The following is a 24095-nucleotide window of genomic DNA, read 5'->3' on the forward strand; positions in this document are numbered from 1 at the left end:
AGAGGCGGGTCAGGATGGATGACCCAGGCGCTGAGGCTGACTGAACACTACATGGCGCCACTTTCTCAGCAAACTACAGTGCTTCTCCATCTCATCCTTCACCTTCACCTTCTGCCCCATTGTCTCCATCTCCCTGTCCAGCCCCAGGACCAGGTAAGAGCAGCTGCTTATCCTTGCCCTTCTCCCTCTGCAGGATGACATGCACAGGGTCATTGACAGGCAGCTGATGGACACGCACCTGAAGGAACAGAGCCGGCCTGCTGCTGCCTTCCCTAGGGGCCACGGCGTAGGGCGGGGGCAGGAACCCAGCACAGACGGCAAACGGCTCTTCTCCTTCTTCAGGAAAATTTAAGTGGGGAGGAGTCTGGCCATTGAGATGGGGGGACTAGCAGCACCTGAAAAGGGTCCCCTTTAGCTGGAGCTGGGCAGCTACACTGCCCGCCCACCTGCCCTGGGGCCCAGTTAGCTCCAGAGAGCTCACTCCCTATGTCAGCGTAATGGAGGCTGAGAGGTAGGGCCTGCTCTGTCCTCTGAAGGCTGCCCACCCCCCACACACACAAGGGACAGGAATGTATCTTGTCCCCACTGCCCAAGCCAAGCCTCAGCCTGGGCTTGCCCAGGATCCTGTTAGTGAGCAGGGCTCAGCCACTTCCCATGCAGCCCACTGCTGGGCTCTGCCACCCAGGCCCAGCTGAGCACAGCCCACCCTATAAAGGCTCTGCTGCCTCCTTGGTTTTGAACATGGGGAACAGATTGGGGCCTCCTGTGCATGCCTCAGGAGGCCTAAGCCTCCGCTCCTGCTCCAGCCACTGGCCTGGAGTGTGGGGAGACACAGCCCTCACCCAAGTGCATGCACCTCTGCTGGAGCCCCTGTACGGCAGGCGGCTCAGCCTACGGCTGTGAGGCCTAAGAACTGGGTGTACCCAAGCCCTGTTGAGGCCGTCCTGCACCCCAGGGAAGGTCCTGTCTTCTGGCTGCCACCACTCCTCAGCTTCCTCCAGTGCAGTCCTTAGCCCTAGGGAGGCCTGGGCCAGGCTGTGTCCCATTGGCCCTGTAGGCTTTAGCCTTCCAGACTTTTCCCCCATCACGGGATAGGACTAGGAGGGCACTTGTCTTCCACAGCTCCCTCCCACCTCAAATGCAACTTCTTGGCCAAGCCAAGCAAGTTCAGGCCACAAGAGTGGCCTTGGAGGGGCCTGGTTTTACCACCCTCACACTGAAGGCAGCGTGGGTGCCACAGGGTAGATGGGGCAAGGCTGCTGGGAGCCTCCAGATACTGCCCACCAGGTCTCTAAGGGACAAAGGCCTTCAGCCTGCTGCTTCTGCTCCTTCCGCAGCAGCCACCCCATCTCAGCCGAGGCCCCAGCTCAAGGCTCTGTGGGGCCGGCCTGCACTGCTCTCCACTCACTGAGCCTCCTCCCTCGACAGGGACAAGCACAGCAGGGCTGAGCGACAGAATGTACTTACAGACATGTACATACCACAGTGCTGTAATTTTGTATGTAGCAATTGTGTAAATACACGTATGGATTTTATAATACACACATAAATCTATAAAGGCATATTTTTAGAAAAACAGCGCACCACTGCTTCTTTTGGAAATAGTCTGAATAAGAATAAAATGAGTTTCTACAGAGCCTCTGCCTCGTTCCTGGTTGTCTGGAGGGCTGTTGGTGTGGGCGTGCTGTGCTCTGTGATGTGGCTGTTGGGGTAGAGGGCCAGTGCCAGCCCCAGAAGGGGCACTAGAAGTGGCAGTGTGCTCCCCACCCCTCTGCTCCAGCGTGGCTCAAGCATCCAGCTTGAAGAGCTCACGGCAAGCACAAGCTTCCGCTGCATCCTTCCGGTGTGTGCAGAGTAAACATGGAGCTTCCCCTGGCGTCTTCCCACATGTGCTCGGGCCCGGAGGGGAAACGCCACCCTGAGCCGTGGGTTCGTGGAGAACAGTGTCCCAGGGCCCTCCATGACACCCGTGCAGCACCTGAGGACAAGAGCTGACGACAGTGGGCAGAGCCAGGTGCCCAGAGCACAGGGTAGGAGCGCAGACAGACCCTGGAAGGGAACTTGGCAGCTTGAACCTTTATTTTTAGTACTTTTCTTTGTAAAAAGCAGAATTAGAAACTTTCAATACAGAAATAATCCTGGTGAACTGTTTAAAAGTCTGTTGTTTGACAGGAGTTTCACATCAGGCCCACCAGGACATCAGTTCAGCCCTGAGTCCCCCCACCCCCACCCTTAATCCCACCCCACCCCATCCCACTCATGCATCTAACACTGCGGGACAGGCACACTGTTGTCACCCAAAACCACCACCTGGGCCTTAACAGGCAGGTGCCAGAAACCATGGAGGCACCCAGTTTGGGCTGGATGCTCCAAGATCGCCCTCTTATTGCTTGAACTGACAAACACTCCCATACTGGTTTCCCATGTGTTCAGAAGCATGTCACCTGCCCAGGAACAGAAGTCCTCGGTCAGCCAAGGCAGGCCTGGAAACAAGACTCGCTCAGCTCCCAGCTCACGTGGGCCATATGGAGTCGCCTAATGCTTGGCCCTGAGGTGTCTTCCGCAGCCCCAAACCCAGCCCGATGCTCAGCTTCTGACAATTCGGACAAGTGGAGAGACAGGTGAGAAGAAAGCCCCAGTTTTATTGATTGAAACCCCATCCACAGTGTTAACATGGAAAATCTGCAGTATTCTGTGATGATTGTCCAGTCAGGACTGTGCCTGGAAATCGCCTAGGAAAGGAAGTCTAATAAAACACATTATGATGTCCAAATCAGTTCTTCCGAGTTACGTGATCCTTTAGGGGAAAGGGAACCAACCAAGTGTCCCGGGGAAGGGGGAAGTAATCAAATGCAGATTACTCTGCTGGGGGCGGGGGTAGGTGAATACTGGCTGCCCCAACCCCACTACCACTTCCCAGTGGCTAAGAAATCTTCCTACCACCTTCATAACTAAAAACAGATCTGTCAGTAATGCAAAAGCTACCTGTCCCAGCCTGGGAGTGTCTTCCCATAGCCCAGCAACCCCCTGGCTCTGCCACAGGTGCCTGGTGCTCCATTACAAACTGTCTCCAGCGGGAGGCTCTCGAGCACAGGGACGAGGGTGCAAAGCCTTCCTTTACCACAGAAGGGAGAGAGCCTGGCCCTGCACTGAATAGAAGCCATCACCTTTTCTAAAAATACTGAGCCCAAAGTGGGACAGTCACAACGTTTGCTGACTGCTGAGCCAATCACATCTCGGGGAAATAACTGTGAGGAACTTTGTTTGATTTGGCCTCATTGGCTGTATTTGTTAAGAGAATGCTCCCCCCTCCGCCTCGCAAGCTCCATCTCTACAGGTGTGCCACTACCTTTCTGCAGGAACTGAAACATGGTGGGTAAGTGAGAAGCCGCGGCTCCCCCTGGGTTTGTAGCAGAGGCATCTAGAAGGCAGAATGAGAAACCTGTTGTCCAAAAGGGCAGGACTGAGTTCCTCGTGGAACTGAAGACCTAGGGCCTGTGTGGAGGCCAGGTTCCCAGAGCAGCTGTAGGTAGGAGCCATGTGGAGTGCACTCCATGGGCCAGGGATGGCCAAGGACTCAGCTAGGACACGAGGTTGGCTCCTCAGGAAGCTGCCGTCGAGATGGGTGTGGAGGGCTCGGGAGGGTCTGTTGCAGCAGGTTGGCGGAAGGAGCCAAAAGCCAGAGCAGGCTGAGGGTGTGCAGCTGGTTAATGCAATATACACTATGTACAAACTGGTTAATCGGTCCACTCAGCTGGCAGCGTCCTCACCAGGTCCAGGCGCCTCGGCAGGGAAAAGGGCACCGTGGGGAAGGGCAGGCTCGTCCAACACCTTCTTGGCACTCAAGGGGAAAGGAGAGGAAGTGCCGATGGCGCCTCCCGATACAAAAAACGTGGAGAGAATTCTTTAAATAACGGCACTAGACTGAGACTGTCCCCGAGAGCCGCCGAGGCCTCAGGCTGGGAGGTGCAGTGCAGTCTCTGCGGTGGGTGGGCGGGGCATTAGCAGCAGCGTTTCTTTCGTTTACTGTTTTTGGTGAGCTTCACCACATCGTTCTGTTGCTGCTGCTGCTGTTTGGCCAAGTTGTCTTTCTTTGCCCGTAGAACCAGCTCTGTGATGCAGTTGAACATCTGGAGAGACGACAGGGTAAGGCTGACCCCGCGGGCTAGCACAGACACCTCCCAGGCCATTCTATTTCTCTGTGAACTGCGAGTATGTCCTCAAAACCTGTGTGTGCGCGTGCACTCTTGCTGCAGAGTGGTTTGCCATGGCTCTGGAGCCTGGCCTTAAACTCACAATCCTCCTCCTGCCTCGCCAGTGCTCAGGCTACAGGTGTGTACTGTGTGCCCTCAACACACAGGGGTTCTCACCCTTCCTAACACTGTGGCCCCTGAAGACAGTTCCTCATGCTGTGGTGACCCCAACAATATCATTTTTTTTTTTTATGAGTACCCTATAGCTGTCTTCAGACACCAGAAGAGGGCATCGGATCCCATTACAGATGGTTGTGAGCCACCATGTGGGTGCTGGGAACTGAACTCGGGACCTCTGGAAGAGCAGTCAGTGTTCCTAACCACTGAGCCATCTCTCCAGCCCCAACCATAACATTATTTCATTGCTACTCCATGACTGTTAATTTTGCTACTGTTAGGAATCATAATGTAAATGTCTGATATGTGACCCTGTGCAAGGGGTCGTTCGATCCCTAAAGGGGCCACAACCCACAGGTTGAGAACTGCTGCTCTAGGCAGAAGTAGTGGGGTTAAAGGTTAAAAGCGTCGAAAGCCTGTAGTTGTCTTGGGAAGTCAAACTCTGCAGTCTTTTTTCCTGTGTGTGGGTTTGTTCATGAGTACGGGCCCCCATCAAAACCCGAGGCAGAGCCCCTCAAACTGGAGTCATGGGAGTTGTGCTGGACACAACTGGGCGCTAGGAACTGAACTCAGGTCCTCTGCAATCAGAGTGGTACAGTCAGTCACTGAGCCAGCTCGCCAGTCCTGTTTAATACATAGTTAGAAACGTTCACCTAGAACCTTCTGACAAGACAAAGGGACGCTGCTCTGCAGAGACAGAGGAAAGCCACTGCCTGTCCACCTGTCACCATCCCCCTGCCGTGTGGCCAGACACTGCCTGAACCTTACCCTGACTACCCAGTGTCCTAGTGAGAGGAGCCACCAGGCCTCAGGCCCACTCTGCCCCAAAGGCTGCATGTGCAGCAGTGGAGGAGACAAGCTAAGCCAGGAGCTCAGATGTCCTTGGAACCAGAGGCGGTGACCCGGTGCTCACGAGCTGTTATGTGCCATTTGAGGAACAGGGATTGATCACAGCAAGGCATCTGACCAGCACCTCTCTCCAGCTCCATGGTTTCTGATGCCCTCTTCTGGCTTCTCATGTGCACAAGTGCACGCACGCCACCTACTTAGCACAGTGCACAGAATGCTCAGCACAACTCCGCTCACTCGCTCCTCACAACCTGGGAAACCGCTCTCTCTCCCACTGTGTGCACATGAGCAATGAATTTCAAAGAGGTAGGTTGGTCCCGGCCTGGCTCTGGGGGGCCTGTGTTCACAATACAGCAGGAAGGCAACTTCCCTAGCACCTCTAGGCTCCTCTCTAGGGCCAGCGAATGGGCCAAATGGGGCCTGTGGCCGAAGCGCTCCCTTTGCTCCCTCAGGATCATGGCTGCTTCCTGCAGCTACAAATGAGCCTGCTGGGTAGAGGCTCTAACCAGAAACCCCAGGAAAGATGCCCTTTGGAGGACAGGGAAGCAAGCAACCGAGAGGGGCGGGGAAGAAGAGGTGGTAATGATGGGCTCAAGGAAGGGCCAATGGGAAGCAGCTGGGATAGAGACTTTGAGCGAGGCTTTGGGGAGGGAAAGGCCGGGCCTTGACTCCCCTCTCCCGGGTTATCCCCTAAGACTATTCATACTCAGTAAGAGGAACTTCCGTTTTCCTCCAAGAAAAATGGGATCCTACCCCAGAGGACAGCTGCCAGCCACCAGTGTGCACTGACTGACTGGTGGTCACTCGGGTGCCTGAGGCCTGCAGTGGGAGAAGCCCGAGGTGGGGCAGAGTCCATGGGTCCTCACCCGCCCTCTCCCCAGGCTCGGCAGGAGCTCACCTCTTCCACATTGACGTTCTCCTTGGCACTGGTCTCAAAGAGCTGGATCCCCATCTGCCCGGCAAATTTGTAGGCGTCTTCTGTCTCTACCACCTTCCGCTCAGGGTCGTCATTCTTATTGCCCACTTTAAACAAAGCACAGTCAACTTCCTGCACGAACACCACACGCTGCTCTCCCACCCGCCCCACCCTCGGGCCCAGCTCACCTAATATTCGGCACACATCGTCACAGTTCTGGTTGATTTCATGAAGCCATCGCTTGACATTGACAAAGGACTCGGCACTAGTGACATCGTAAACCACAATGACCCCGTGGGTCCCCCGATAATACCTGCAGGGCCAAGATGTGCATCAGGGCTTTGGCCCAGGACAGAGCTGCTCCCCTGGGACCTGCCTGCTGCAGGACGGTGGCTGGGGAAGGTGCGGGTACCCAGACAAGACCAAGCCCTGCACCTAGCCCTGACCACCAGCCGGAGCCAGGCCTGACCAGAAGGACAGGCTACTCCAGCAGCACTGGCTTCTCAGGCCTGTCCCTGGCAGCAGTGGTGGGGGCAGTAACAGTCTGAGGTGGACCAGGCCTGGAGTCACCCCAGTGACTCAGGGCGCCATAAGCTGGAAACATCTTTCAAGTTCTCCTTTTATTTTTAGAATTCAGGCGGCTCCTGTGTCTGACATCATGTTATCACCATCGTTGTTTAAATGCTCCAACTTTCTTTCAAATCTCGGCAGTAAAATGCCATCCCAAGAGGCTGCATCTACATGAAGCCAGGGCAAAGTGCATCCCTTTCCCGGTGGGCAGTGACCCTGCTCCAGTGAGGAAGAGTGCGGCAGCGGCTACACAGGCCTCCAGCAGCTGGAGGAGGGGCTCAACTAACCCTGCAGACCAGCCAGGAGGTCTGGAAGGTAGGTGGCTGCCATCATCCCTCTCCGAACATCTGCTACCCACAAAGCCAGGCGAGGCGCACCAACCCTGCAGCACAGGGCCTTGGGCCTCATAGTGCCAGAGGCCAAGCAACACCCTTGGCCCCACTCTACCCTCAGGACTGTCCCCTGAGCCTTGTCCCTAAAGCTACTCTTCTTGGCCACTAAGGCCTTAACCATGTAGAATACAAACTGGAAGGCAGGGTGCCTTCTGTCCCAGGTTTCAAGATGCCTACACCAGGACCCATGGGCCCAGACTGGTAAAGGGAACCCTGCTGTCCACTCTCCATAGTCAAGACATCTGAAAAGTGGAACCTGGTCGTGTCTCTGAAAGATGTGGACTCCGGAGAGCATCCCTGCTATGAGGAAGAGATCACAGATGCCACCCCAAGGCTGGGGACAGTTCAGAGACAGTGCGGGGTGCTCTTCACTATCAGGACAAGTGTCCCTTCCTCCACGGCAATCTGGAGTCCCAGATGCAGGTGGCAGAACTAAGAGTGGCTGAGTGGGGCAGGTCACCACACTGTATGCAGACTTGTTCCAAGTCCCACTGTCTCAGCTCAGGACCCCTAAACCAACCTGGCCCTGGTCCCACAGCAAACTACTGCCCTGAGCACTACCAGTTCAACAACATAGCTTGGTGGAGGCCTCTGGTAGGAGACCCACATGGACAGACGCACGATCCTGCCAGCTAAGTACACACAGCAGAGCACCTCTGAACCCTTCCTCTGCTGAAGATGCCAGAAATGGCACCCCACTGCCTTAGCTCCTGCCACTCCAGGAGAGCCTTGGCCGGGAAAGGCTTGCAGGACACCAGTGCCTCCAGGCCTCTGACCCAGGTGTTGTCTGTCCCTCCCTGCCTTACTCAGCTTTGCCCTAAGCCAGTGCAGGAGTCCACGCTTCTTACTCCTCCCAGCCACCCAAGGGCCAGAGAGCTCTCAGGAAAGGACTCTTAGCAGACGCCAGCTACAATCACTTCCACTCCTACACCTGCAGATCATTCAGCTACGTCAAGGGCCTCTCCTCCTCACCCGCCACTGCCATCAAGGGACGGTTTCTCCATGGCCCTCTCCTCCTCACCCGCCACTGCCATCAAGGGACGGTTTCTCCATGGCCTCTTTGGCAGGTCCTGAAGCGGCTTCAGAATGAGCCAAGCCTAAGACCCCAAGGCAGGGGCTAACGTTGGTTTTCCCAGACAGGACAGGGCCCTGTACCAAGGGAGTCCTGAACCATGGCACTCATGCCCACTACAGCGCAGACAGTATGATAAACACCAGCCTAACCTGCTCGGCTGAGTAGCCTGTGCTGCCCTAATACATGAACCCCCACATTCGCACCCTCAGAGGATAACCAGGGCCCACAGTGGCTACTTGTATTCCATGCTGACAGAAGGGGGAACATTCCACTGAGCTTTGGAACTGTTTATACAGACAGGCCAGAGCCCAGCTCTGAGAAGCCCCTTTAGCTGTGAGAAACGGCCCGTGCCTTTAATCCCAGCAGAAGCTTAAGAGCACCCAGGGCTACACAGTGAGGCCTGCCTCACACACACTGGACATGCCGTATCTGTGCAAAGGAGTTACAGCACAGAGAACACAGACAGACACAAGTGACCCATGAAAAGGCCAGACGCAGAGACCAGGACTCGAGCCTCAGCACTCCCGCAGATCCAGCTGAAGCCTCTGGCCACTGGGCAGTGTGCCCAAGGACACACGGCGGAACAAACGTTTAAGTCCCAGTTTCATGAACACCTAAGAACTCTAAGACTCTACATGACTGCACACTGGAGCGGTTTCCTCCTGTGGGCAGTTGAGTTTACAAAGCCACTGCTGGACCACTGATGTCCCAGCTAACTGACTGTGGGGAAGGGCCCCACACCGATGATCTTCCAGGTCCCCATAGGCTCTAAAGAGTCAGGATGGGTGCCCAGAGACCGTACAAAACGAACTGATAACAAGCCAGTGTTAGTGGCTCACTGGGCACCGGGGAAGGGCTCATCACTAACCCAGGGAGACAATACTGCTGCTCTGGCCACTTGAAGACAAAGGAACTGCCAGCAGGTAGGGCTAAGTGAGTGCCCACGGCTGTACACAGTCTATGCCATAATGGATACCAGGCCAGATGCTCCGCCACCCACCGAGGCCTCACCTCCCCACACCCATGACATTCCCACCACACTATTTCCATTCAGCGATGTCACTCAACTTCACAAAAACATCCAAGGCACTCACGTAGAGGTGATGGTGCGGAAGCGCTCCTGCCCTGCAGTGTCCCAGATCTGCAGCTTCACCTTCTCCCCGTTGATCTCCACAGTCCGGATCTTGAAATCCACTCCGATTGTGGTGATGTAGCTGCCTGTATGCAAGCAGCCCGTTACTCAGAGCCCTTCGGTCCCCCAAGCCCCAGCCTACCCCACCCCACTGTCTGTGCCCCATCCAGTCAAGGCCCTAAGGAGAGTCCTGAACCAAGAAAGCTCACCTGCTCTAACAGCCACAGTGCCCGTGAGACAGGACATGGTGGCAGAGTAAGACCCAGAACAATACGCTCCCAATGACATTAAAATGTCAAGTGACTGAGGAGATGGAGGGTCTTTACTGAAGGGCAGGGTAGGGACAGGTAGGCTGTGATCTGAGAACACACCCATTCATCATTCATCCTGGGTTTCTCTTCTTATTGGGGGTGGAGGATAACTTTCAAAATTGACTAACAGGTTCCAACACTGTACTTTCTGGAGGGGGGACAAGAGCGAAATACCCATGGCGAGTTTGGAGTGTGTGAGGCTAAGCCCAGGTGAGGGGGGTAAGGCGTCAGGGCCTGTCCTCCAGGCTGTCGTGGACCGCTGAGAACATCTACTGGGTCGTATGTGTAATAAAGTGGGGTGATGGCTTTTCACAGGAAAGAAAACTTCACGACATCTGTGTGGAAGCTACTGTTCCCACCCAATACTTGTCACACACTCCCTGCCGTGATAACAGACTGACCCTCTGAAGCTCAAGCAAATCCCAATTAAATGATTTTGTTTATAAGAGTTATGGTGGTCATGGTGTCTCTTCACAGCAGTGGAGCAGTGATTATGATACACGGCGTGTCCCCTCATTTACCATGTCAGGTCCCCTTTGCCCTCAGTCTCAGTCAAATAAATACGTTTTTTTTTTCTTTTTTCTTTTTTTTCAGAGATGGGGACCGAACCCAGGGCCTCTACCACTGAGCTAAATCCCCAACCCCATAAATACGTTTTTTTAAAAAGCAACTTGGCAGCACCAGGTAAAGTTTAAACACCCTAGCCCTTATGACCTAGTCACCTCACTTCTATGTGTACAAGAAGAAACGATGTATCCAGCACTGCTTCTTTGAAGCAACCAGAAACCACATCACCAAGGCTTGTGAAGTGACAGTGCATCTAGACATAAGCAACTTCCTTGTCATTACAGAATCAAGGGAGGCTGGGTATGGTGGCATACACCTTCAAACCCACTACACAGGAGGCAGATCTCTCTGAGTTCAAGGCCAACCTGGTCTACATAGCAAGTTCCAGGCCAAGCCAGAGATGTAAAGGAAGGGAGATTCCGCCTGAAAACCGAACAGGTTGAAGGTCTGTGGATAGCAAGGATGAAGCATGTTTCCTGACAAAGACAAGATTTCTGAACAGCTGGTGGGGTCAGGAAAAAAAGACAGACAGACAAACAGAGAGACAGAAAGACACACACACAACACACACGCCACTCCACCCCCAAACAGAGGCCCCAGAGCAACAGGAGTCGGGGAGGGACAAGTATCATTTTTACAGTATGGACGTATTCCTACTAGATCTGTACTATCCAGTATGTCTAGTGGGACTTTAAAGTCCTAAATGTGGACACAAAGGCACCCTGGGTAGGGGAGTGGGGGCCAGCAGAGAGAGGCTCTTTGTGAAGAGTTGGACCGGGCAGAACACGGAGGTTTCTTTTCTGAGCCCCAGAGCCCACTTTCCCTCATCCAACAACCAGAATGACCGTCTCTGGAACCAGACAGAAGCAGATGGGTTCTGGAACACCATAGGGGATTCTAAAACCAAACACCCCAGCAGTACCCAGCGTGGACTCACCTGAGAAGGTGTTGTCTGCAAATCGTAACAGCAAGCTGCTCTTGCCCACACCTGCAACAAGACCACATGGGGATGAGCGGGGAGGGCCTCCTCCTACAGCCTTCCCTAGAAGCCTGATGAGGTCAGGACCCTTCTCAAGGGCAGCCTGTCTCCTCTCCCCGCACGCCAACAGCATCTTCCTTCCACTCAATCACTGCTGACCTTGCCCTCCGTCCTCATGTAAGACAAGATGCTCTCAAATCCTCTGGGGGAGATGACAGAGGGACTCATGCCCAGACCCTGTTCTGAGGACTGCCTGGAGGAAGACTGACCAGACAGCAGACACAAGAGGAAGGTCAACCAAAGCAGACCAGTCCAAGCGTGTCCTCAGCAAGGTCCTCAGGACACTTCAGGCCACTTCAGTTTACAAGGGAATGGAAAGGCGGAGAGAGCCCTCGATGTCATCAGGGATACTCTGTAGGTGGAGAAACTAAGGCTCACACGACCAGAGCCCCTGCTAAGTCAGTGTGGCTGAGTGAGTGAGGCGGGGACTCCACTGGACAAACTTGGCTACCACCCCATGAGTGCCTGGGCTTCGGAACCTGCCAATGGAGCTCCCGGCTTCCCTGTGACATCCACACAGTGGTTCTGGTTGGCCAGAACACCTACCAGCCTCCTGTCCTCCAGCCTCCACCACCCCAAAGTGGCTACATCAGGCAAGCTCAGAATGAAAGGGCAGCGCACATTCACTTCTGTGTAGTGGCTCGAAGCGTGCGCCACATAGCCCCAGTCAGACTTGAATTCACTGTAATGGAGGACGACCTGAATCCCACTCTTCTGCCTCTACCTCCCAAATACTGGGGTCACAGGTACGGTGGCCCAGGGCTTCATGCTTATGAAGCTAACACTACCAACTGAACTACAATCCTAGCCTTTAATGGGGACACTTGCAGCCCCTTGAGTAGAAATGCAAATGACTTCAGTTTCTTTGAAAAGTAATTTTGCAATACCGAGAAAACTTTAAAAACCCCAGACTCTGTGACCTAATATCCTCACGTCTGTGAAACTGCTACACAAGAACAAACACAATGTATCCAGCAATGAAGCATGACTTAAAACAAAGCAGCCAAAAGCCATGTAACCTCCTATGCACAGGAGCAAAAGTGACCTGTCCCATGGCTCCTGTCCACATTTCTTCCACTCTATGTCCAACGGAAATGCCTTCAAAGGTACCAAGTCACCCGAGGACCCCATAAACGCTGTCACTCAAATCAAAACTTAAGCATACGTGCCTATTATGAGAGAAACCCAGAGCCTGACTCCAGTTCTCAAAGATGGCTGTTCCACCCCTGGCCCTCAAGTAGCGGAGGCTGCAAACCACTCCTGCACACTGGGCTGTACAGTTGTGTTTCTAACCCGACCGTGAAGAACGGGTACAGCTGAGCCCTACTTCCCAAGGAGGCCCTGGGGAGGACGCCCTGCTGCCGAGCACCTGTAGCTCAGCCCTCTGCTTACAGCGCTTGCTTCGTACCACTTCCTCATTGTTCCGCCATGAGGCTTCCTGCTAAGCCCAAAGACAGCCAGGCTCCTGCACTGATCCACACCGTGTTCTGCCTGATACTGACACTCCATGGGCCCTGTGGTGCCTCTGCTTCCTCCTGGAGCCTTCTAAGTCCAGCTTACTCAGCTAAAAGCTCATTCTAGCCACTGAGCAATGAGTGAGTGCTGTAGGTCCGAGACCTCCCTTCCCTCACCCTATGCATTCATTCAGAGCCATGAGCTGAGCCCAGCACTTAATAGCTACCAACTAAACCCCTCTCCACAGGCCGACAGTCTCAGTGACAGCCATGCTATGCCATGTTACTACAGCAGCGTCACCAATGAAGCAGCTCTCAAACTTCAGGACAGCAGAATCCTTTCCCCAACTTAGACAGGGTTTGGCTGGCCTGGAACTCTCAATGTAGACCAAACTGGCTTCAGACTCTCAAAGCCACTTGCTTGTGCTGGGATTTAATATGCGCAATACCACATCTGGCCGCTGCCGCTGCCACCACCTCCACCACCACCACCTCCACCACCACCACTACCACCATCATCATCACCACCATCACCGCCACCATCATCATCACCATCACTATCAACCATCACCACCACCATCACCACCCATCACCACTATCACCACCACCATCATCACTACCACCACCATCACCACTACCACCACCATCACCACTACCACCATCACCACTACCACCATCACCACCACCATCACCACTACCACCATCACCACCACCATCACCACCACCACCACCATCATCATCACCACCACCATCACCACTGCCACCACCATCACTAACAATATCACCACCACCATCATCACCACCACCATCACCACCATCATCAATTATCCAAATCTCCCGTATCTGTAGTAGACAGGGGAGAGAGAGGTACCATCTGCAGTGACAGCAAGGACTTGAAATCCTTGGCTGCAGAAAAACCACTAGTCACAACATGGTCTGCCGCCATGGACTTGATACAAACCTCCAACTCTGTTCTTCCTGAGAGGAACAGAAACCAAGACCTGCCACCTCCCAAATATTCCAGCTGCTGTCGACCCTACAGATGGGCCCAGGGCCGATCTCCAGCACAGCAACACTTTCTTCTAGCCACCGAGCTCTAAGGTCTGCTATCCTGCAAGGACACAGGCCCCAGGGACTTGATGCCTCTTGGCAGGAAGGGATGCCACCGCTTACCATCAACACACACACACACACACACACACACACACACACACACACACACACACACACAAAGAGACAGACACACACACACACCCCGCGTGCTGCTTTGGACCTTCCGCAGCTCTGCCCCACTGCTTTCCTCTGAGGCAACAGATCTAGCCAGCCTGCTATAAACTCAAGTAAAGTAATATCAACTTTAATTCTGCCTCAGTGGCCACATTCTCGTGTACCTGCAGACAGACCACGCCCACCTCCCAGCTCCCGTCTACTCATGGGTTAAGAGAGGGATTTTACCTAGTCTAAAGGCACACCAGCCTCAGGCTGTGAGAATGAGGGTAACTGGCATCCGTGGGTACAAACCAAAAGCCAATGCGGGGCAGCTGAGAGGATAAAGAAAGATGCCCATGCCCAGGGAACACATTCCAGAAGTGTGTACAATGTGGCTGAGTGAGTGAGACGGAGAGCCGCCAGGGTCCAGTGAGGCCCAGTGCCTGCAGCCCAACACGGCCTGCTCTTGGGGTTAGCACACATGTGCACAGCTGCAGGGGCTGTGTGACTCTGGGCAGACAAGGCTTCTCCTCTGAGCCTTGGTTTCCTTATCTGACAAACCACAGAGACCAGGGGTGAGAATCAGATAACAGTGTCTGAGAATCAGTTGACACACCTTCAGAAGCACACTCAAGGGGCCAAGGCAGCCAGCCGGGCAGTGACATCCCGCTCCCTGCTCCCCTGGCTACCATCTCCGGGTTCCTAAATGCTCAGCTTCATGTGTAAGCTCAGTGGCAGGAGAAATCCAACAGCACAGTGTCCCCCTCTTCTCTGTAACCCAGGCCTACATGCTCACGCTGACCCTTGGAGCCAGACCTTACAGACACTGACCACTGAGTCCTCTCCCACACCCGACTTCTGAGCAGAAACCATCACTAGCCCTGCAAGGTGCACCATAAGAAAGCAGGCCCTGGGTTGAACAAAAGAGAGAAAGCCAGCAAGCTACAACTTCCTGCTGAGTTTAGCCTTTCGAGTTTTGGATATTAAAACTGGCCGTGTCTTGGGGAGGGATAAAGACCTCTGACCACAGCGGGCTGACTTTAGCTCCGAAAGGAGAGAGATCACCGTAATGTCAGCAAATCCTCAGAGCCCAGAGAAACCCCATTAGCTGGGTCCAAGTTCAAATCTACATGGCTTGCCTGGTTTCCTTTCATTCAAACCACAACGGGTCAGTCTTCCACTGTTTCAACTCCACTCCCAGCCGTAGCTACTATTCTACCTCCTCAGTGAGGCCTTCCCCTTCCAGGACACCTCCCCTCCACCCCCCAGCAACCCCTGAGACTTCAGCCATCTCCCACCAGAACCAAACCACGAGCCACATCCCAACCCAGCTTCTCCCATGAGACCAAAATCCACTCACCACTTACTTCCATGACCTATCTATGACAGTGTCACCCAACAAGCCTACATCCTGAGTCTCAGGGGACTCACTGCTCTATTTCCTTAACAATCCACAGGCATTATCACCAAGTTGGCTGTCTCAAGTCCCATGACCCACACTCAAGTCTAATCTATAAACTTAGCTGCTCCCCAGCCTCCTTCCAAATATCACATCATCCTGGCACCTCAGCTAAGCGCCCACAAACATCCTGGGCTGGCCTCTCTGAACTCACCGTCACCTCACAGACCTGGTCACCTGCCACACTCCAAACACCTCTAAAATGCTTCATCCTTGGCCAGAAACCAGTGTGACTGACCAAATGCACTTAAGCACTGGGTACCAGAAACTGCTCTACAAATCAGAGATGGATCAGTACTGAGAGAGAGACAGAGAGAGAGAGAGAGAGACAGAGAGAGACAGAGAGACAGAGAGAGACAGAGAGACAGAGAGAGACAGAGTGTGTGTGTGTGTGTGTGTGTGCGCGCGCGCGCGCGCACAAAGCACTTAAAATATCGGATGAAGCACCCAGGTAAGATAACAGCAAACACTGTCCACCCACTGTGTGCCAAGCACATAGTGATGTGTGTGCTCACTGGCTGCTAACATCAGCTCTGTCAGGCAAATCTACTACTCCATTCTACAGATGAGAACTGAACCATGCAGAGACTTAGTGACGATTCTGCAGGAATGTGCTTATGGCCGTACCTGCCGCACCTCATCCAAGTCCACAGCAACCCGGAGAGACAAGTCCTGGAAATACCCATTTCACAGAAGGCTGAGTCTTCACAGGGAGACTCACGCTGACAACACCAACAGTTAGTTACTTGGAGGTTACTTTACACCGGGCCAGGCGCTAAGCACTTTCCCTACTTTAGCTCACTGAATACTCAACACCGCTCAGCTTAACAAGTCCCCACTTCTCAGATGCAGGAACTGAGGCTCAGAAAGGCGACGCAACTTGCCCAAGGTCACAGAGTGAAAAAGCTTGCCTTCCCGGGACTCGAACCCGGGTCTCTCCAACTCCAGCGATCGCGCGACTTGACCAAGGTCACACGTGAGGCAGGAGCAAGCGCCGGGGCGTGCAGCCCGCGCGCTCCGCGCCCCAACCCGCCCAGGAGCAGCCCGGAGCCCCTCGCTGCGGCCCCGGGGCCTGCGGCCGCCCAGCTCCGCGCCTCCCGCCCCGCGCGGGCCGCGCCTCCTCGCCCGCCCGCCCGCCCGCCCCGAGGCCCCCGCGGGCCGCGCCCGGCAGGGCCCGCACCGCCTCCGGCCCCTGCGGCCCTCACCGCTGTCGCCGATGATGAGCAGCTTGAAGAGGTGGTCGTAGTCCCGGGCCATGGCGGGCGGGGGCGGCGCGCGCGCGCGGGCGGGCGGGGTCGGTACTGGCCTCGGGATCCGCAGCTCCCTCCCGGCTGCTCCGGCAGCGGCGGATCCACTTCCCGAACAAACAGCCGGAACTGACAGAAACACCTCCCTCCGCTCCCCCCACCTCCTCCTCCTCCTCCTCAGCAGCCGCCGCCGGTGCCGCCGCCACCCTCCTTCCCGCCCCGCCCCACTACTGCGCAGGCGCGGCGGCTGGACCCGCCTCTGCGCAGCCGCAGTCCCGGTCGGCCGCGCCCTCTCCGCGCACGCGCAGTGCGCACGCTCCCCGGACGAGGTCCGAACGAGCGAGCGAGTGCGGACGCTACGGCCCTCGGGAGAACCGAGCCGTTTAGCAGGCCTGATGGAAGAGAGACGATGGCCGGCTGCGGGGCTGAGGTCTGGAGGTCAGCACTGGGCGGAACTCGCCTCCGAGCACCACGACTCCAGGCGCCCGACCTCCTGGCGGAACGGGTAGCGGTTCCGGATTCGGATCCGTGGGGTGCACCCTGGTCGCCTGCGCCTCCTCTCCTTCTGCCTCAGTTTCCCGGGGCGCCGTTACGCCGTACGCAGCGCGGAGTCAGCCCCAGTACGAGCGGAAGCTCACCTGCCGGTCCCCGTGCGCTGCCACTGCCACGCTCCCTGCAAGTTTGCAGGGATTGCCCCATCCCTGTGATTTTGGCTTTTTCCAGACAAGTTCTCAAGTCGCCCAGGATGGCACCTGACTCTCCGAGTAGCCGAAGATAACCATAAACTTCTGATCCTACCTGTACCTCCTGAGTCCCGTTTTATGTGGTGCTGAGACTCGAACCCAGGGTTTCGCAGATGCTAGGCAGGCTCCCTGCGAGCCGAGCTCCACCCACCCAGCCTCCTCCTCACTACTTCCTACTACCTTCCAGAGCTTTCCAGTCAAGCACCTGTTGGGATACTGCTGCTTCCTAATCCTTCCCCATAAGAAACAGTGTTGGTGTTTAAAACAAACAAACAAAAAAATACAGATGGTTACAGAATTCAAAGTTGACATTAGTTTTCCTCTAGAACCAGTCCCCGTAGTAACCCCATTAAAGTTTCTTGGACAGTCGTGAAACACTTACTAGTTGAATGGATACGTGCTTTCCCATAAACTTCTAGGAGTATCTAAGCACACATGTGCCTCGTGCGTGCGTTCACACCGCCATCAATCATTTAACCGCCTCACCACGTGGTGCTCCGGCTGATGGTTGTACTATTATTCCTTCACGACTCTGCTGCTCTGGTAGATTTATGCGGTTCATAATTTTCTTGTTATTCAGGGAATTGCAAGCAAAGTCCTTGAACAGCACACAGAGTGTCTGATGTAGGCCTTGAGCTCTTTTTGCCTGGTGATGTCATAAACACGAGCCTAGATTCCTAAGGTACTGGCTGAAAAGAGACCCTGTGTTCTAGATTGGAAACTCCTGGGTCGGGCAGGTTCATGCCATTCCTTTGATTGGCAGTTTGATGGTCCAGCAGTTAAGAGCACTGGCTGATCCTCCAGAGGAACCTGGTTAAACCCTCAGCCCCCACACGGTGCCTGACAAGAGTCTGTAACTCCAGTCTCAGAACTGATGCCATCCTCCGGCCTTGGCCGACACTTCAGACATGTGGCATATAGACACACACTCAGACTAACATGCACATACATCAAATAAAAACCTCAAAACATTTTAGAGGAGACAGCAAGAAGCCTTAAGGTTAGGGTAGACGTCAGATAAGCACTCCAAGTCTTCCTGGCCCAGGAAGTATCCTGTCAGGTCATCTCCATGTTTGCTCCAAGGTTGAAGAGATGGCATTTTCAAGGGCAACTATGAAATCCACCCCTGAGAAGCTTTCAGGCAGTCTCAGAGCCTGTTTCTTCAGAATACTGTAAATGTGAGGTTGTGTGCGGTCAGTCACAGTGACCAGTGTGAGTCCTTGTGCAAGGATTCGTTCATCTCTGAGCCGTTTCCTATAGGGGACTTCCAGGATTCACAGCTGTGGGACACTCTAGGGAGCGAAGCAGAGTCCGCCCTAGGAAGATGAGATTCCCAGTTCTGCCCCAAACCCACTGGGCATTTTATTCTGTAACTATTTAATGGTGTCTTACCATTTACTATGCCCCGTGTCATAGAGGATAGTGAACTTTCTCCTTCCAAGAATTTACAGACTCAACAGAGCTCAGACACAATCATGATGCAATACAGCAGAGAGAATGACTGTCAGATACCCTGCCTAGACCTCAGAGGACCCGGACTGCCTCTGTTGGCAAGAGGGAAGGGGAGAGCCCGTCATGAAGATTTCATGGCGACACCAGAAGAGAGGTGCGCTTGGAATGTCGGTTGTCTAAAGAGACAGCGGCTGTCACACCCTGTGAGAATCCTCAATTTTGGCTTGGAGGGGGAATTCCCTGAGGCCAGGGTATGCTTCTGGAATCCCAAAATGAGTCTCCCAGCACATGCTGTGAAAACGCCATCTAACGTTCACCCAGCAGCCGTCAGTGAAGAACTCTTTCCAAAAAGCACATGTGCTGTGTGCCGAGTATGAACTGACGCAGGCCGATCAGGATGGCCCGCAGATGGGGGCCTTGTCCCCACGTCCTGAGGTACAGCTTTTCCTTCCTACCTCAGAGCTAAACTAGGGAGATCCCAAGCAGAAGAGCAGTAACGGGATGCTGTGTAGCAGACTCAGGGCAGGAGCACGCTGCATACGGCTGCAGAACATCAACGGGTGACCAGGGATGGGGCTGATACAAAAACAGACAAACGGGGGCTGGAGAGATGGCTCAGCGGTTAAGAGCACCCGACTACTCTTCCAGAGGTCCTGAGTTCAATTCCCAGCAACCACATGGTGGCTCACAACCATCTGTAAAGAGATCCGATGCTGGGGCTGGGGATTTAGCTCCGTGGTAGAGCGCTTACCTAGGAAGCGCAAGGCCCTGGGTTCGGTCCCCAGCTCCGAAAAAAAGAACCAAAAAAAAAAAAAAAAAGAGATCCGATGCCCTCTTCTGGTGTATCTGAAGACAGCTACAGTGTACTTATATATAATAAATGAATAAATCTTAAAAAAACAAAAAAAAAACAAAAAAAAAAAAAACAGACAAACGGTGACAGCCAGACGAAGCTGCTTTTTCAGCATCACCTGGCAGCTGGATCCAGGCAACAAATTCAATCCATTGACTCATTCATTCAATAAATACGGGTGTGCTTACTAGATGCACCCAGAAGCCAAACACCACCCACAGCTTCTTCATAGTGGGGGAGCAAGACAGTAATCCCTTCGACAGTGGGGCTGGAGAGCTGTCTCCATAGTGTAAGAGGGTCAGTCCCCAACACCCACATCGCCACTACCAGACGCCCTCTACATGCAAACCACCCATGTACGCTAAACAATCTTTTTAAATTAAAAACAAAAACAAAAAACAAAAAAACCCACCATTCTCGGGGCCTACTTCATGCCTGGCTCTGCGTTAGCTGTCAGAGACTTAGCGGTTAGCAAAATTTAAAAACCTACCTTCACGGTGCTTGGGAGCACAGGTCCCAGGGATGTCAAGAAGAGAGAAGGATGGCATCTAAGAGACTGGGAGCCAAGGATCCTTGGGGTAGCTGGCCTCTGCTCCTCAACCTTGGCAGTGAACAAAAAGCAGGTGGAAGGCAGAGAACAACCAGGTCTCCTCAGAAGCCCAGAAGGAGGGATGGGAAGTGAGGCTAGAAAGGGGGCGGGGCTGAGGCCTTGGGGAAGGGTGGCACCCTGAAGTCAGCAGTGCTGGGTTTAGGTCAGCACTGGAGGGACCTACAGTATCCGGGTAAATCCAAGAGCCAGAGGCTATTGTCATGCAAGAAAGTGGAAATAAAACCAGGCCAAGCTCTGTGTGGCTCTACAGGGGGCTGTGTGCATGCATGGCAGGCCCTCACCAGACCCTCACCAGATGGGCTACATCACCAAGCTTCCTGGTTTTTTAAATTAATTAATTTATTTAATGTATGTGAGTACACTGTCGCTGTCTTCAGACACACCAGAAGAGGGCATCAGATCCCATTACAGATGGCTGTGAGCCACCCTGTGGGTGCTGGGAATTGAACTCACGACCTCTGAAAGAGCAGTCAGTGCTCATAACCGCTGAGCCATCTCTCCAGCTCAGCTCTCTATATGGTTTTTCAAGACAGGGTTTCTCTGTGTAGTCTTGGCCGTCCTGGAACTCACTTTAGACAAGACTGGCCTCAATCTGATCCGCCTGCCTCTGGGATTAAAGTCGCATTCCACCCTTGACTCTGTTATGCTCTGAATGAATGCTTCTATTAAATGTTTTCTAGCACGCACTTCTGTTGTGATTTCTAGAAAGCAAGCATCCACAGGTAGGGTACACACAAGCAAGCATTCTCTGAGGTCCTGGATAATTCTGACGTGTAAGTGGGACCGGAGGCCAAGTGTTTGAGATGCTGTGTCAGATGCTGCTGTGCCCCAGCTGCCCACCTCCCTTTGGGGTGGGGATCTTAAGTGGTGGGAAGGATCAATCAACCAGAGCTTTTTCTCAAGGGAATAAGGCACTGCTCTGAGAGACGTCCATGTGTGGGTTGCTTCTTTCCCATCTTAGGAGAAACCACATCTGAAAGGCACTAGACAGGGTCAGGGGGGCACATGCAATTAGGTCTCACCCAGAAATCCTACTGACTGCTTCTCAGACCAACTCCATCCCTCCTTGAGGGAGGAAGGCCCCTCCCCCAACAGAACTGGGGGTGGGGGCTCAGAACCATCCACGGAAGCAAGCGGTCCTGCCTCTACTGCAAAGTGGAACCCAATCCCTCCACAGAGTCCCATGCGAACCCTGATGCTTCTTTTATTAAAAACATTTTCCCGGGGACTGGAGAGATGGCTCAGTGGTTAAGTGGCCAACTCTTCTTCCAGAGGACCCACATAGGAGCTCACAACTGTAACTCCAGTTCCAGGGGACCTGGCACCTGCAGGTAGGGGAAGCATCATCAGTGCACACAAAAAAACCCAGTGCACTTGCACTTTAAAATCACTTTTCAGATTATTTTTATTGACTACACTGGGGTTTGGTGACCAAACATACAGGTTTCTCACTGCCTAATTCTGCCAGCTATATGAATAACCTTAGGGGCCTCCTTCCCATTTGCACCTCGTGATAAATATATCACATACACACACACACACACACACACACACACACACACACACACACACACACACATATATATATATATATATATATATATATATATATATAGAGAGAGAGAGAGAGAGAGAGAGAGAGGAATATATGTTCTAGGGAGGTGTGGTAAGGTGTGGGGGAAGGATGCTGAGGCATCCCTTTCTCCTGAGGGACCAGCCACAGGATAGTATAGAATAGAGTTTATTCAGGGCATGGGGAAGGGAGTTGAGAGGGTAGTAGAGACAGAAAGAGAGAGAGAGAGGGAGAGAGGGGGAGAGAGAGAATGAGAGAGAGAAAGAGAGAGAGAGAGAGAGAGAGAGAGGAGGAGGAGGAGGAGGAGTAGAGGCCATGAGCTTGGGGAGAAGGGGGGAGGGAAATGAGGGGACAGAGGGACAGAGCAGGAGCAAGAAGGCAAGAGAGAGAAGAGGGGGTGAGCAGAGGTAACCGGGGCAGAACCTAGACAAAATGCTAACACCTGGGCTCTACCCTTCCTAAGGACAGAGTTCTGTGCCATGGGGAGTGACTGGTGGCCAGCCCCTTCCCTCCTGCCTTGTACTGGCAAAGGCAGCCATCACCATCTGAATCCTGTCTTCCAGATCTTAAGGTGACAACAGCCCTTCAAACTGAAGTCACACCTGTTAGAGCGTTAAGCCCACCTTGTGTTCCACCGTGCACAGTGACTGGCTGTCCTTGTCGGTGTTCTGCTGCTGGGAAGAGACACACGGCCAAGGCAACTCTTATAAAAGCAAGCATTTCATTTGGGACTTGCTCACAACTTCCGAGGTCCAGTTCATTGTCATGGTGGGGAGCACGGTGCACAAAGGCAGACATGGCGCTGCAAAAGCTGAGAGTTCTACGTTCAGATCTGCAGGAGAAAAGACCCTAGGCTTGGCTTGGCTCCCCGAAACCTTACAACTCACCCCCAGTGATACACTTCCTCCAGCAAGGCCATACCTCCTAATCCTTGCAAACACTGCCACTCCATGGTGACCAAACATTCAAATCTATGAGCCTGTGGCTCCATTCTCATTCAAACCTCCTTCCCTGAGTCGCTCATTCACACTGTCCACATAGGGAGCACCTCCTGTGCACCCAGCTTTATGCAGGGAGCACCATTGCCATCTGATGCAGAGGCCAAGCCTGGGTGGCCACATGCCACACCTGTTACATAGCTGGGTCTCAAGCAGGGCAGGGAGGGTTCGAATCTGACTACAAAGTGCCGTGTGCCTCTCGTGCGCCGAACATAGGGCGTTTCCTTCAGTGTACCTTTAAAGTAGTCCTTTAGGGCTGGAGAGATGGCTCAGCGGTTTAGAGCACGGACTGCTCTTCCAGAGGTCCTGAGTTCAAATTCCAGCACCCACATAGTGGCTTACAACCATCTGTAATGAGATCTGATGTCCTCTTCTGGTGTCTGAAGACAGCTACAGTGTACTCATATATAATAAATAAATATTTTTTTCTTTTCTTTTTTTTCGGAGCTGGGGACAGAACCCAGGGCCTTGCGCTCTACCGCTGAGCTAAATCCCCAACCCATAAATAAATATTAAAAAATAAAAACTAGTTCTTTAGATAAGGCCCTGGTCCTATCCATGCAGACTGACCCCAGGCCTGAGGTGGGGAGGCCTGTGGCACTGTAGAAAGTTAAAACTTGGGGGTTTGAGAAAGCAATCGTCAATGTGTCGGCCACCTGAGCGTCAGGGCCCCCAGGTGTGGCCAGCCAGTTCGGCTGAATCAAAGAACTCCAGGTTCAGTGACTGGACCCAGGTTGTCTCAAAAAATAAGAAGGAGAGAAATCTAGGCAGATACTGACTGTGTCTGTAGGCTCGCACACACACTGGTACTTGTACATAGACAAATACATACAAAAATCCACAACAAAAATTCCATTTTGCTGGATTTTTTTCTTTTCTTGTCTTTTTTCTTTCTTTCCTTTTTTTTTTTGGGGGGGGGCTTTGTTTTGCTTAAAATATCAGAGGCAGGTGGATCTCTGTGAGTTCAAGGCCCAGCCTGGTCTACAGAATGAATTCCAGTCAGCCAGGGCTACACAGAGAAATCCTGACTATCAAAACAAATCAACACAAGCCAATAGACAGACAGACAGACAGACAGACAGACAGACAGACAGACAGACAGACAAGTGGATGTAGTCTTCCTCTGTAGTTCAGTCAACCCTGAACGCACAGCTTTTCTCCTGCCCCAGCCTCCTGAGTTTGGGGATATAAGCTACTATAGTCCAGTTTCTTGCTCTGTTTTTTGAAAGACCTGATGTAATTTAATACAGCCAGAGAGAACGGTACTTAGAACATC

The 24095-nt window shown here is 53.4% G+C and overlaps 2 protein-coding genes across 8 annotated transcripts in view; one reads left to right on the plus strand and one right to left on the minus strand.

Annotated features, from left to right (window-relative positions):
- Positions 1-1636, plus strand: part of Bicdl1 (BICD family like cargo adaptor 1) — an 89352-nt gene extending 87716 nt beyond the window's left edge. For 3 of the 5 annotated variants that reach the window (XM_008769234.4, NM_001191667.2, XM_063271348.1), the window contains one exon: positions 194-1636. In XM_008769234.4, the coding sequence (XP_008767456.1) occupies positions 194-352 (159 nt within the window). In that variant the 3' untranslated portion in view covers positions 353-1636. The remainder of the gene's footprint in view (positions 1-193) is intronic. The other 2 variants (XR_010056386.1, XM_063271347.1) reach the window with 2 other exon arrangements.
- A 425-nt stretch (positions 1637-2061) lies between these two features.
- Rab35 (RAB35, member RAS oncogene family) lies at positions 2062-17575 on the minus strand. Of its 3 annotated transcripts, none has more exons than XM_063271212.1 (6): positions 17229-17575; positions 11120-11170; positions 9267-9390; positions 6324-6448; positions 6118-6242; positions 2062-4130 (listed from the first exon to the last, which is right to left on the minus strand). In XM_063271212.1, exons 1-6 carry the CDS (start codon positions 17287-17289, stop codon positions 4002-4004), a joined length of 615 nt encoding a protein of 204 aa, XP_063127282.1. In that variant the 5' UTR covers positions 17290-17575; the 3' UTR covers positions 2062-4001. The 3 variants fall into 3 exon arrangements, with proteins under 3 accessions (XP_063127282.1, NP_001013064.1, XP_063127283.1); NM_001013046.1 differs by lacking the exon at positions 17229-17575 and adding an exon at positions 16549-16704 and having other exon boundaries at positions 2623-4130; XM_063271213.1 differs by lacking the exons at positions 6118-6242; positions 17229-17575 and adding an exon at positions 16549-16795 and having other exon boundaries at positions 4024-4130.
- Between the last annotated feature and the right edge of the window lie 6520 nt (positions 17576-24095).

Source organism: Rattus norvegicus, chromosome 12, assembly GCF_036323735.1.
Source record: "Rattus norvegicus strain BN/NHsdMcwi chromosome 12, GRCr8, whole genome shotgun sequence".
Lineage (NCBI taxonomy): Eukaryota > Metazoa > Chordata > Mammalia > Rodentia > Muridae > Rattus > Rattus norvegicus.